This window comes from Mirounga leonina, unplaced genomic scaffold (assembly GCF_011800145.1).
Source record: "Mirounga leonina isolate KUSES-001 unplaced genomic scaffold, KU_Mleo_1.0 Mir_201, whole genome shotgun sequence".
Classification (NCBI taxonomy): Eukaryota; Metazoa; Chordata; class Mammalia; order Carnivora; family Phocidae; genus Mirounga; species Mirounga leonina.
The window spans coordinates 20,746,050-20,760,973 of NW_023270504.1; the positions used below are offsets into that span (position 1 = coordinate 20,746,050).

The 14,924-nt window shown below is 36.2% G+C and overlaps 1 protein-coding gene across 1 annotated transcript in view; it reads left to right on the plus strand.

The window, feature by feature from the left end:
• Positions 1–14,924, plus strand: part of LRP6 (LDL receptor related protein 6) — a 178,402-nt gene that overhangs the window by 58,231 nt on the left and 105,247 nt on the right. Inside the window, exon 3 of the mRNA XM_035028204.1 lies at positions 8,004–8,201. Coding sequence (XP_034884095.1) covers positions 8,004–8,201 — 198 coding nt within the window. The remainder of the gene's footprint in view (positions 1–8,003; positions 8,202–14,924) is intronic.

The following is a 14,924-nucleotide window of genomic DNA, read 5'->3' on the forward strand; positions in this document are numbered from 1 at the left end:
ATCTATCTATCTATCTATCTATCTATCTATCTATCTATCTATCTATCATCTATCTATCTGCAATGGAATATTATGCAGCCATCAAAAGGCATGAAATCTTGCCATTTACAATGACGTGGATGGAACTAGAGGGTATTATGATAAGTGAAATAAGTCAATCAGAGAACGACAAGTATCATATGATCTCACTGATGAGGAGTTCTTAATCTCAGGAAACAAACTGAGGGTTGCTGGCATGGTAGGGGGTGGGAGGGATGGGGTGGCTGCGTGATAGACACTGGGGAGCATATGTGCTATGGTGAGCGCTGTGAATTGTGTAAGACTGTTGAATCACAGACCTGTACTTCTGAAACAAATAATACATTATATGTTAAAAAAAATAGTAAGAAGGGAAAAATGAAGGGGGGGATCAGAGGGGGAGATGAACCATGAGAGACTATGGACTCTGAGAAACAAACTGAGGGTCTTAGAGGGGAGGGGGGATGGGGGATGGGTTAGCCTGGTGATGGGTATTAAGGAGGGCACATATTGAATGGAGCATTGGGTGTTATACACAAACAATGAATCGTGGAACACTACATCAAAAACTAATGTTGTAATGTATGGTGACTAACATAACATAAAATTAAAAAAAAAAAAGGATGAGCTTGAGAAGTGAACTGAGGAAATACTCAGGGTAAGGGCAAGATTCTCCTCAAAAACTAATTTCCAGATTCCTGTAATATATCAGACAGTAATTAAAGGCATGACTGAAGTAATTTTATCTTGAAAAAAGAAATTCTCTCTACCAGACCATTAAGAAAAAGTCAGTGAAGCTATCTATGTAGAGCTTTTGGCTTTGGGTGATGGGATATTCTAGTATACCCTCTGAGGTGCCCTAGTAGCAAAACGTGTACAGAATAGACAAGTTATACTAGTAGACTCTCTACTAAATAGACTAATTTAACTATCTAAAAATAGATTAGGTATAAACCAGTTTTAAATTTACGGAAATATTGTTGCAGTAAAGCTTTACAAGTATTGCTATAGAAATCTGTACAGTGGGGGAACAAAGGAGAGAGTACTCCGTTTTATTTGGGGGGCTATTTCCAGGTTGGCATTTTCTAGCTGAGCAGTTGTTTTCCAGGGAGACAAGGTATGGGAATGGGTAATAGCTTTTAGTCAGTAGGAACACTATGTGCCAGACTCTCATGCCATTGCACATTCAAGGAATAGCAAACAGCTTGTAACTGGAGCATAGTAGAAGAATAATGGTATTCATTAAAATAAAATTCTGCCTTTATTTTTTAAGGCAATGCTCTCTGTAGTAATACACACATACAGAATGGCCCAAGAGCAGGTGAGTACAGACCATTACTAAGCATTTGAATGCTGACTGTAAATACATTTGCCATTATATGAGATTGTTTTAGGATAGCAGATACAACAATAAATAAACAAGGACCTGGAATAAAAAGGGGTGGGAAATGTGTAAACAGTCCTAATATTGTATTATTTGAAATGTACAGAGGAGAGTGTGCTTGAGGGTGTCATGAAATGTTCACCAAGGTGTGGTGACATTTGAACTCTTCTGAAGAATTAGGATATTTATGAGAGTATAGAAGGAGGAGAGAGGCATTCCAGACAGTTAATATATCATCATTATTATATTTAGAGGAGCTCAAAATGCATCACCTACGATTTCTTCAGAAAGAGGATTGTAGATAACAGCAATTTGGGAAAATGCATAATTTGGAGATATTGGGGGTTCCAGACGACAGCAATAAAGTGAATATCACAATGAAGTGAGTCAAGGGAACTTTTCCAATGCATATAAAGTTATATTTACACTATCCTCTAGTCTGTTAAGTGTGCAGTAGTGTTATGTCTAAACCAACTGTATATGTACCTTAATTAAAAAATACTTTGTTGCTAAAAAACGCTAATCATCATTTGAACTTTGAGCCAGTCATACTCACTGATCACAGATCACCATAACAAATATAATAATGATGGAAAGTTGAAATGTTGGGAGAATTTCTAAAATGTGACACACAGACAATGAAGTGAGCAGATTCTGTTGGAAGACAGTTCCAGTAGACTTTCTTGATGCAGTGTTGTCACAAACCTTCATTTTGTAAAAAACATGATATCCGCAAAATGTAATCTAACAAAGTATGCCTGTACTATAGCTAGCGATTTCTTTGATAATAGTAGGGAATTAAATTGATTTAGTATGTTGTTTATTCCCAGGTTTATAAGCTTTATCTTCTAGTAGTGGTATACCAATGTTATTTCTGAATTAAATATATTCTTTGTATTATGTCCACTAACTTTTAAAAACTAATCACCTAGACTGGGCATTTAAGGATCATTCTTAGCAATCTAATTTTCTCCGGGATAACCAGTTTATACATGTAGAATTCTGTTATGATGGATATTGTCACAGCAAAGCCATCTCCATGTTCTTTCTTGTCCCTCAATAGAATGTTTTTTATCTGATTACTGTACATTTTCTTTAAAGACAAATCCTCTAAAATGAATGCTTTCACTATCTTATTAATCGTCACTTATTATTAAAATACGATACCAACACAAATAATCAAGTAGAGGGGAAGCGTGGAATTACAGCAGACTTCGTCACAGTTCATTTTTTCTTTGTAGTTCTATCAGGAAACATATCCTTGAAATCTCCAACCTCCTCTTCACATAAAAGCCCAATTTACTTAACCAGTATAAGGTGGAACTGGCTCAGGGATCAGGAAGAGGAAGGATGTATGAATTTTGCATGATACCTTTTCTTTTCACTCTCATTAGAATTTTTTTTCCACTGGTTGTAAAATTTCACCATGTATCTGTCCCATTATGTTCCTAATGACTCTTATACTTTGGGGCTGGTTTGGTTTCATATGCAGCTAAAAAGCATTTTGCAAAAGCAAATTGCAGTTTCTTTTGCCCTATTACTGTAGTCCAACTTTCTTTGACTATTAACATCCTTTTAATTTTATTTACCTTTTCTGTCCTACTTTCCTTTAGTTTTTACACTAGTTTTTCTTTTACTCGATCGACTGGTTCTTTGAGGTGAAGATACTCATTTCATTCTTATCTGAAGTCATCATGTTGCCCCCTAAACTGTCTGTATTTCATATTTTGTTGAATGACACCCCAACATGGACCCATTCACATTTGCCAACTCTTGAGAGCCATCCTACTCTCTCTCGTTTATCTTTCTTCTCCCACACTGATCCATCTTTCAACTTTTGTCTTCATTAGTTCTCACTTGGAATATTTCAGAAGTTTTGTGCTTTAATTTTCTTTCTCTAATTTCTTCCCCCTCTAGCCAGTCCCTCAGTGTTATCACCAGTGACTAAAAGGATAATCTTAACCATTTTACTTTTCTGCTTACAGTCTTAAGTACCTTCTCACCACCTATAGATTATACAGTTCAAATTCTTTGTATAGCAGAATAGGTCCCTTCTGTGGGACTTCTCTTTTTGCCTGGTGTCCCCCATGGCAAATACACCATATGCTGCCGCTCTGTTGATGTTCTTGCTGGTTCTTGAAGTGTCGTGACTTCTGAGGTCTTTTGCATATGCTATGTCTTCTTCCTGGAATGCTGTTTCTCATTTTGGCAACTGCCTAAATAAAAGTATTGTTCTTCTGGTAAGCTTTTACTGACAACTCTTAACATTTACTAGCTTGATTGGGTATCACTTCCTTGTACTCTCATAGCACCCTGTTCATACATCTCATGCTACATTTATCACTCCTTACTTGGGATGCAATTTTCATAGGGGCAATTGTTTTGCCTTGCTTATTTTTGTATTATGTCAAGGATGATGCTTAGCTCCTAATAGGTACTTAGTACATTTTAAAAAATTGAATAATATCTTGGCAATTTATAAAACACTTCTGTGTTTTTCTACTTCCTGTGCCTCATTCCCTTTCTATATTAAATTTGTAATGAGTTTTTAATTTAAATGTTAATCAAATAACATGGAAATTTTAGTACTATAGATAAAATTTATTTTGCATTTTAAATATTTGAACAAATGAAAATATCTGCAAAATTCACTTAAAAATTCTAAACTTTAATCAGATTCTCATCTTAACAGATGTCTCAGTTTCCCTCTTTGTATTTGAAGCCTTTATCCTTGAAATAACATGACCTGATATATTTTTTTACTGTTAAGTAATGTGAGGGTTATCTATTAGCTTTGATAAGCAGCAGCATGTAAATAATTTTAGTACTAAAATTCTTGTTGAGCTAAATAATTTTGTTAACTTTTTATTTCACCATAAACTAGACACTGGATTCTTATTTATAAGTTTAATGCTTACTTAGGTTAATGACAATTGTGAAACCTATCTAAATTATATTATACAGAATAGACAACACCACTTATTGCTGTATCCATCTTTTTTTTTTTTTTAAAGATTTTATTTATTTATTTGAGACAGAATGAGAGAGAGAGAGAGAGCACATGAGAGGGGGGAGGGTCAGAGGGAGAAGCAGACTCCCCGCCGAGCAGGGAGCCCGATGCGGGACTCGATCCAGGGACTCCAGGATCATGACCTGAGCCGAAGGCAGTCGCTTAACCGACTGAGCCACTCAGGTGCCCCTGCTGTATCCATCTTGATAGTGTGCAAACTGCTGATGTTCAGTGCGTATGAGTTCTTCATAATTTATATACAAAGTGTGATAAGTACTATAGCACAGTGAAACATGCTCTAGGAGCACGTAGGAAGGAGTAACTCTGGGCAAGCTAGGAACTTTTGAATTAGCTTTTAAAAGAAGGTACTTTTGGATTAGCTTTTAAAAATCATCTCTTGTTTCTTATTTATGTTTTAGGCAACTTTATTGAGATATAATTTATATGCAGAAATATGCATATTTTTATATTTATAGTTTGATGTTTTGATAAATGTATTTGTCTACCATTACTCCCCCCCACCAAATTTTCCATCACTTCACTCCAGGAAGCTGTCCTAGTCCCTTTCAAGTCAAACTCTGTTTCTGCCCTAGTAACTACTGATCTGATTTCTATCACTATAGATTAGTTTTGCTGAATCTAGAACTTCATATAATAGAGTCATGAAGTAGCTACTCTTTTGAGTCTGGCTTCTTTTGTTCAGCTTAATTTTAAAAATTCATCCTTGTTGAATGTAAGAATAGTTACTTTTTTTTGTATTTCTAAGTAGTATTCCATTGTATAAATATACCAGAGTTTGTATATCATCCTATTAATGGATATTTGTGTTGTTTCTAATTTTTAGCTGTTATGAATAAAGTTTCTGTGAATTTGCATGTGTAGTTGTTGAGTGGATATGTTTTTATTTCTCTTGGATAAATACCTAAAAGTGAAATTGCTGTTTCATAGAGTTAAATGTACATTTAACTTTATAAGAAACTGCCAAACTGTTTTCCAAAGTGATTAAACTAGTGGTGTACGAGAGTTCCAGTTGCTCATCACCAACACTTAGTATTTTTAGTCTTTTAAATGTCAGCCTTTCTAGTGAGTGTGGAGTTGGTATGTTATTGTGGTTTTATTTATTTTATATTTTATTTTTTGTTACTATAGTTCCAATTTCCTTGATGATTGATGAAATTGAACATCTTTTTATGTGCCATTTGGCTATTCATGTATCTTCTTTTGTGAAGTATCTAGTGTAAAGTCTTGTATTTGTTAAAAAAATTAAAATTTACCTACATTACATTTACACTTTTTGGACCAGTATTGCTTGGGATAATAGCCCTCCCTAATTGTTTGCCATGGAGAGCACTTATTTTTTTTATTTATCTTTTAAAGATTTTATTTATTTATTTGACAGAGAAATAGCATAAGTAAGCAGGGAGGCAGGCAGAGGGAGAGGGAGAAGCAGGCTGGCTCCCTGCTGAGCAGGGAGCCCGACGTGGGGCTCGATCCCAGGACCCTGGGATCATGACCTGAGCCGAAAGCAGCAGCTTAACCAACTGAGCCACCCAGGCGCCCCGAGAGCACTCTTATTTTTGACAACATTCCTGGGCGTATAGATTTTTCCATTACTTCAAATAAAGTCAGCATCCTCTTGCAGGGCCATGTAGCTGCCAGTCTTTAGGGTCTGCCATGTCTGCTCGTGGTAGGGCTTTTGTGCCATAAACCTAGCAGCGTGGATGGTGGTGCGAGTACCTTATGGCTGAATTATCACATTTCCTCCTGAGAGTTCATTTTCTTTAGTAAATGCTTCTCATTTTGTTGTTTATCCTTTGATCATGTTTCAGAGACTTTAATTCTTTTTGACCATCTTTTCCTATTTTTACTTTGGTTTAGAGGAGAGCCTCTGTGTATTCTTTTTAGTTTTCCTCTAGTCTTTTTCTACACTGTAGTCAGTTTCTTCTTCCTCAGCTGCCCTACTCCCCCAAACTTCACAAAGCCAGTCATTTCACCTCCAGTCTTAAAAGTCTTCAAGTGTCTTTATGTTGCTCTCGGAATAAAAACCCAAAATTTTAACATGGTCTAAAATTGTCTGGCTTGCTTTTTTATATAGTTTTATCTTGCATAAATCTAACCATTCCCCTGCTCCTCATTCTGGACAGTATCCAGTCATTATCCTCATTTTAGGGAACACTTTGCCTTCTCTTCCTTATAGATCAGGGCTCTGACCTGTCGCATAAGAATTGACTTTGGAATCTGGGGATGTAGGTTTGAATTTCTGCACTTACTAGCTCTGTGACTTTGAGCAATATACTGAGCTGTTTCATCTGAAATACAGTGATGGACAAATAATATTTCATGACACTGCCTAAGTGAGATAATACATGTAAAACCATTAGCACAATGCCTCATGTCTAGGAAGTATGTTATTTCCTACCTGCTATTCTCTTCCCATAATTTCACTGAGTAAGCAGTTTATATGAAATATATATTTGTACAAGTGGAATAATTTTAGTATTACCATTTCACCCAATTTTTTGAGTAAAATTTCTACTTGAATTCCAAATGTGTGTGAACACATTTACCGAGTACATCATATCTAGTTCATAGCACCCTCATTACCTTTTAAAAATGTCTTTAGGGCACCTGGTTGGCTCAGTTGGTTAAACATCCGACTCTTGATCTCAGCTCAGGTCTTGATCTGAGTTATATTTCATGGAACCTACTCCATGAAATATAACATACTAAGAGTTTTACCTTTAACAAGGAAAATTTTGTTTTTACCTCTGGTATGAGACTATTAATAATAGACTTCCATTTTTTTTTCCTTGAAAAAAATTTTAAACTTGTAGAATAGAAGCAAAAATGGTACTATGAAATCCTATATACCCTAACTTGTGATCATATTTAGGAAATTAACATCAGTACACAGCTGTTATATAATTTGACAGTCCCTCAGATTTGCCAGGTTTCCCACTAATGTCTTCATAGCATTTCCCTCAACTGATCAGTCCAGAATCATGCACTTTATAGTTGCCATGTCTCTTTATTCCTCTCTAATCTAGATTCTCAGCCATCCTTTGACTTTTGTGACACTGATATTTTCAAAGACCAGTTGTTTTCTAGAAGGTTCCTCAATTTGGTTTTCTCCCTTTCCTCATAATTTTGTTCAGGTTATACATTTTTTGGCAGGAATACTATATAAGAGAATCTGCATGAAAGATGGTTTGTTCTTGCCCAGTGCACCACATACATGACGCCAGTTTGGTCCCTCTCTCATTGATGATGTTAACTTAGATGATGTGCTTATACCATTTTCCCTTTTGTCCTTAATAAATAATCTGTGGGGAGATACATTGAGACAGTGTAAATACCCTTTTTCTCAGTAAACTTTGATCACATAGTTTTTTGCTTGCTGGATGATGCTTGCCTAAATCAGTTATTACCGTGGTGGTGACAGAAAGGTAGATTATTAAAATTTTGATAATTTCTAAGGGTTTCAGTTTTAGTGTTCCTGAGAGAGCATTCCTTGTCTAATCGTGATAATTATAAAATACTTGGCTGTTAACCTGCTTATATCATGGGTTTATTTGTTTATATGGTTTTTAGGTTCATGTATTGGACAGACTGGGGAGAAGTACCAAAGATAGAACGTGCTGGAATGGATGGTTCAAGTCGCTTCATTATAATAAACACTGAAATTTACTGGCCAAATGGACTGACTTTGGATTATGAGGAACAGAAGCTTTATTGGGCAGATGCAAAACTCAATTTCATCCACAAATCAAATCTGGATGGAACAAATAGGTAAGCTGGCCTCATAAATTTAATTTTAAATTTTAAGTAAACATCATGGTGTTTTGATATCATAATCAAATTATAAAGCCTAACTTTATTAAGAAGAAATTAATGTATTTTTGGCTGAATGTCAAAGAGGAAGAAGAGTAGACTTTTAGTTTGCTCTTAAAAGAAGGTAACTACATTTTCATCTATCTTGGTAGGATTTAGAATTTACAGACTGTATTTTCTTTTTCTTTACTCTGAGCTACTTTAGTTCTTTAGTGATTCTTAAACAGGGATTATATTTCTGCTCTCTCCCAGAGTGTGGGAAATTTTGGTTAATGAGGCGTGGGAGTGCTGCTGACATTTTAGCTTTAGTTTATGGGGGGCCAGAGATGCTAAACATCCTGCAGTGTGCTGGACACCTAGCACAACATTCATTATACTCAGAATTATCCATAGAGCCCCCAGGTGCTGCTCAGGGAAGCTCATTTGATACATCTCTAGACTAGGAGAGGGCCAGATAGTAAATATTTTAGGCTTTGTGGGTCATAAGATCTCTGTTGCAACTACTTAACCTCTGCTGTTGAGGTGTGAAAGCAGCTGCAGATAGTACATAAGGGAAGGGGCAGAGCTGTGTTTTAGTAAAACTTTATTTACAAAACATATGAAAAGTCAGTGGGCCATAGTTTGCTGACCTCAGGACTAGGAAAAAATCTGAATGCATGCTACACGCCAACATTCAAGGAAGACAAAGTTATAATACATAAACATGGAATTTCTAGTCAGATCATGTTGAGAATTTTAAGGGCACTATCTATATATGTTCTTGTGTTTGATTATTTTGGTTTCTGGTGGTCTCATTCTTAAGGTCTCAGCAGAATTAGAGTCTTAGGTAGTTGAAGGAATTTTTTCCAAGTGTAAACATTTGTGAATTATATGAACTGTGAATCAGGAAGCATTTAGAAGTATTGAAAATTATGAGTTAAAGCATTTATTAAAATAAAGTTTTTGTAATTATGGAGTTGGAGTATTTTTTTTGCCTTGTTTTAAAAAAGAATGAAAAGACAACAAGAAGGTTTAAAAATAAGTAGAAATAAGTCAAGAGAAGTAATAAATATATGATGAATATAAAACATAATTGCTTTATTTGAACTTCAAATTTGGCTTTAAGAGGGATGGTAGGAAGTAAATCTGGCCATACCATTGTTTTTTTTACTTCCTTGGAATACTCACACAAAAACTAATGAAACTAGATAGCAAATCCAAAAACATACCATAAAACTAACCTCAGGCATCCAGAAATAAAAGCAGATAAGAGCAGACCACTAACAGCTATAAGACCTCCCTAGTATTACTGTTTGTGCAAGGGTAAGTAGAGAGAGTTGAGTGGGGCGTTTCATAGAACTTAAAAACAGGAGACCTCCAAAATAGCCTCAACTATTTACTAGACAATGTGGTGGACTATATTAAGAGCAGCAGCTGAAATGAGGTGGCGGGGGGGCGGGGGGGCGGCGGTTTGCCCACTCCAGTATCAGCCAAGTACAGTGTGTTCATTGTAAAGACAGGATAGAACAATTTGGCTCCAAAGAATTCTTGAAATGAAGCTGCTAGAAATCTCTACCAGCACAGGGTACTGCACTGAAGGGAAACAAAATTGAATACCATAGTAGCATCAAAATTGAGCAGAACAGGGAAAATTAGAGGATCAAAAGAGGAAGAAAAGCGAAGGTTCAGATAACAGCTGGGAGTTCTCAGAAAGGAAACTACCATATTGTTTAACATTACATGAAAACAACAGAAGAGTGAATTCTGTAAAGTTGGAAAAACTACCTTGAACAACACCTTCTTCTAAAAATTCAGGAAAACTAATTATCCATAAACATGAGACACACAGCAGTATCAAGGTAAAAATCCCATTTAAGGTTATTATAAAGAAGATCTTACATTTGTAACAGTATTTTAAGCTAATAACAACTTTGCATCTTAAGCTTTATAGTTTTTACTCTCCCTCCTACATTTAATGTTTCTGATGTCACAGTTTACATCTTTTCACCTTGTTTCTCCATTAATACATTATAGTTATTTTTACTATAATTTTTTAACCTTCATACTAGATTTGTAAGTGATTTACCCACCAGTATTACAAAATTAGAGTATTCTGAATTTAACCATATATTTACCTTTTTATGAGTAAGATTTATACTTTCATGTTTTCTTGTTAGTAATTAGCATGCTTTTGTTTCAGCTTGGGGAAGTCCCCTTAACAATTCTTATAAGGCTGATCTAGTAGTGATTAACTCCTTCAGCTTTTCCTTGTCTCAAATTCTTTATTTCTCTTTCCGTTCAGACAGCTTTGCTGGGTAGAGTATTCTTGGTTGGCAGTTGCCACCCTCCCACCTTGGCACTTTGAATATATTTTGCCACCCCCCTTCTGGCCTCCAAAATTCCTGCTGAAAAATATACTGATGGTCTTACAGGGATTCAGTTGTGTGAAGCAAGTTCTATTTCTCCTGTTGCTTTTAAGATACTCTTTTTTGTCTTTAACTTTTGATATTTGAGTTATAGTGTGTCTTGATATGGGTTTTTTGGGGATTCATCTTATTTGAAAGTTTATGGGTTATATCTGGATGTCTAATTCTTTCCCTAGGTTAGGGCAGTTTTGGGACATTTTCTTTCAGTAAACTTTCAGTCCCTTTCGCTTTATCCTCTTTCTCTGGGACCCTTATCATGTGAGTGGTGGTCTACTTGATGGTCTCCTAAAAGTCCCTTAAGGTATCTTCATATTTATTCTTTTTTCTTTCTGCTTCTTTGGATGACTTCTATTGCCCAGTCTTTGAATTTGCTGATACTTTCTTCTACTTGATCTAGTCTGTTGAACCTCTCTATTGAATTTTTCAGTTCGGTTTGTGTTCTTTCCCTCTTTGATTTTTTTGGTGCTTTCCTATATCTTCTGTCTCTTTATTGAAATTCTCACTTTGTTCATGCATTGTTCTGCTCACCTTGGTGAGCATCTTTATGACTGTTATTTTGAACTCTTTATCAAGTATCTTTGTTTCATTAAGGTCTGTTTCTGAAGTTTTATCTTGCTCTTTTGTTTGGAACATGTTCTTTTGTTTCTTCATTTTTCTTGACTCTTTTTGTTGGTTTCTATGCATTAGATAAAAAAGCTCCTTTCCCAGTCTTGATGGAATGGTATTCTGTAGGAGATGAACCTTATTAACAGCCTGGCCTGAGTGCTTGGTTATCTCTCAAATTTTTGTGATTGCCCAAACTGCCTTTATTCTTAGTGGCTCCCAGTAGTTGAGGGTGTGCCAAGATTTGTCAAGTGTTCCAAAGGGGAGGATCACAGCACCTAGATGTAGGTTGATTGGAAGCTGGATCCCCCATGCAGTAACTGGGAAAGTATATAGTTAGGGGCCTTCCAGGGAGAGACTTGGAGATGGACGTTTTTGCCTGCTCCCTCTGCACTGGACCCAGGTATATAGCCACTGAAGAGGTTGCTATTTTACCATTTTTAAGAACTACTTCATTGCTACAGTCCTGTGCAAATTATGAATGCAAGCCCCATTGGCTTTCAGAGACAGGTGATCCAGGACCCTTCCTTTGGGTGGCATTTGTAAAAGCTGGGGCATCAGATGTGCGTATAAGCTGATTGTGTGGAGATACTGGAGATTTGGATTAGGCTAGAGAGAAAAGGTGGAGGTGGTATCTGCAGACTTCCCTGGTCTCCTGGGAGGGTTGCTGTCAGCCCCTGGATGTCTGCTAAATTAGAAACCTGACCTCAGGCTTCTTTCAGGGAAATGGATTTCCTACAGGAGAATATTGGGACATGGGTGTTTCTGATTGTTTCCTCTGCACTGAACCCTGCTGGGATCAATGTCTTATGTAAGCCTCCTGGTAATAACCAAAAGCAAAAAATCAGTACATATAGAAAAGATTAATAGGAATCTAAGCATACTACTACAGAAATTCAAATCACAAAGAGAGCAAGAGAAGAACAAAGGAACAAATAGAATACAAAACAGCCAGAAAACAATGAACTAAATGACAGTATTAGGTCTATACCTATCAATAACTATATAGAAATGGACTAAATTCTTTTATTTATTTATTTGACAGAGAGAGACACAGCGAGAGAGGGAACACAAGCAGGGGGAGTGGGAGAGGGAGAAGTAGGCTTCCTGCTGAGCAGGGAGCCCGATGCAGGGCTCGATCCCAGGACCCTGGGATCGTGACCTGAGCCGAAGGCAGACGCTTAATGACTGAGCCACCCAGGCGCCCCCGGACTAAATTCTTTAATGAAAACATGTTGAGTGGCTGAATGGGTAAAAACACAAGACCACTTTAAGAGAACACACACTCTGAAAGTGAGGGGATGAAAAGATATAGTACATGTGAATGGAAACCAAAAGGAAGCAGGGATAGCTATACTGCTATCACACAGAATAGACTTTAAGCCACAGACTGTAACAAGAGACAAAGAAGGTTTATTACATAATGATAATGGGGATAGTCCAATAAGAAGACATAACTTTGTAAATATTCATACACTCAACATCATAGTGCCTAAATGACGTAAAGTCAATATTAACAGATTTGAAGAGAGAAATAGAAAGCAGTGCAACAATAGTAGGGGGCTTCAATATCCCGCTTTAAACAACAAGTAGATCACCTAGGCAGAAAATCAATAAGGAAACATTGGCCTTAAATTACCTGCTAGGCCAGGTGGACTTAAGGGACATTTAAAAACACTCCATCTAGTAGTACCAGAATACACATTTTTCTCAAGTGCATATGAAACATTCTCCAATATAGGTCATATGTTAGTCCACAAACAAGTCTTAATAAATTTAAGAAGGTTGAAATCATATCCGGTGTTTTTTCTGACCACAGTGGTATGAAAGTAGAAATCTGTTACATGAAGAAAAGTGGGAAATTATCACCTCATACCTGTTAGAATGGCTGGTATGAAAAAGATAAGAAATAAGTGTTGGCAGGGATGTGGAGAAAAGGGAACTCTTGTGCCCTGTTGGTGGGAATGCAAACTGGCACAGCCACTATGGAAAACAGTATGGAGGTTCCTCAAAAGGGGAAAAAAAAAAAAAAAAAAGAACTACCATGTGATCTAGCAATTCCACTTCCGGGTATTTATCTGAAGAAAACAGAAACACTAACTTAAAAATATATATGCACCCCCGTGTTCTTTGCAGCATTATTTATAATAGCCAAGATATGGAAACAACCTGTGTCCTTTGATGGATGAATGGATGAAGAAAATGTTTGAATTCCAAAAAAGAATATTATTCAGGAATAAGAAAGAATGAAATCTTACCATCTGAAAGAACATGGATGGACCTTGAGGGCATTATGCTAAGTGAAAGAAGTTAGAGAAAGACAAATACTGAACTCATTTGTATGTAGAATCTAAAAAAAACTGAAAAAAACAAAAGAAAACAAAACAAAAAACCACCAAGCTCATAGATACAGAGAACAGATTGGTGGTTGCCAGAGGCAGGGAGTGGGGCATGGTCAAAGGATGGATGAAAGGAGTCAAAAGAAAAAGGTCCAGACTTTAATTATAAAATAAATAAGTCCAGGGTATATAATGTACAGCATGGCAACTATAGTTACTAATACTATACTGCATACTTGAAAGTTATTAAGAGTAAATGTTAAATGTTCTCCTTATAAGAAAAATACTCTGTAACTACGTATGGTGATGGATGTTAACTAGACTTATTGTAGTGATCATTTTAAAATATATACAAATATCAAATGCTTATATTGTACACCTGAAACAAACATAATATATATATATTATTCCTTAATTTAGAAAAAAGAAAATCGGAAAATTTACAAATATATGGTGATTAAACAAGATCTTCCTGAACAATGTGTGGGTCAAGGAAGAAATCAAAAGGGAAATAAAGAAATGTCTGAGACAAATGAAAATGGGAATGTAATATTCCAAAACATATAGGATACAACAAAAGCAGTTCTAAGAAGGAAGCTCCTAGCAATAAATGACTACATTAAGAAACAAAGTATCTCAAACAACCTAAATTTATACTGCAAAGAACTAGATAAAGAAGAAGAAACTAAGCCCAGAGTTGCCAGAAGGAAGGAAATACCAAAGAATCAGAGTGGAAATTCATGAAATAGAGACTATAAAGACAATAGAAAAGATCTGTCTGATCAAGAGGTCTTTTTGAGGAGTGGAACAAAATAGACAAACCTTTAGCTAGACAAGAAAAAAAGACAAATAAAATCAGAAGTGAAAGAGAAGACATTACAGCTGATACCACACAAATACAAAGGATCAGAAGAGACTACTACTATGAACAAGTATACACCAACAAATCAAACAACCTAGAAGAAATGAATAAATTCCTAGAAACATACAGCCTCATGATTAAGAAAAGTGGGAAATTATCACCTCATACCTGTTAGAATGGCTGGTATGAAAAAGACAAGAAATAAGTGTTGGCAGGGATGTGGAGAAAAGGGAACTCTTGTGCCCTGTTGGTGGGAATGCAAACTGGCACAGCCACTGTGGAAAACAGTATGGAGGTTCCTCAAAAGGGAAAAAAAAAAAAAAAAGAACTACCATGTGATCTAGCAATTCAGAAGAAACAGAATCATGAAGAACATGAAGAAACAGAAAATCTGAATGGAGGGGTGCCTGGGTGGCTCAGTCGTTAAGCATCTGCCTTCGGCTCAGGTCATGATCCCAGAGTCCTGGGATCG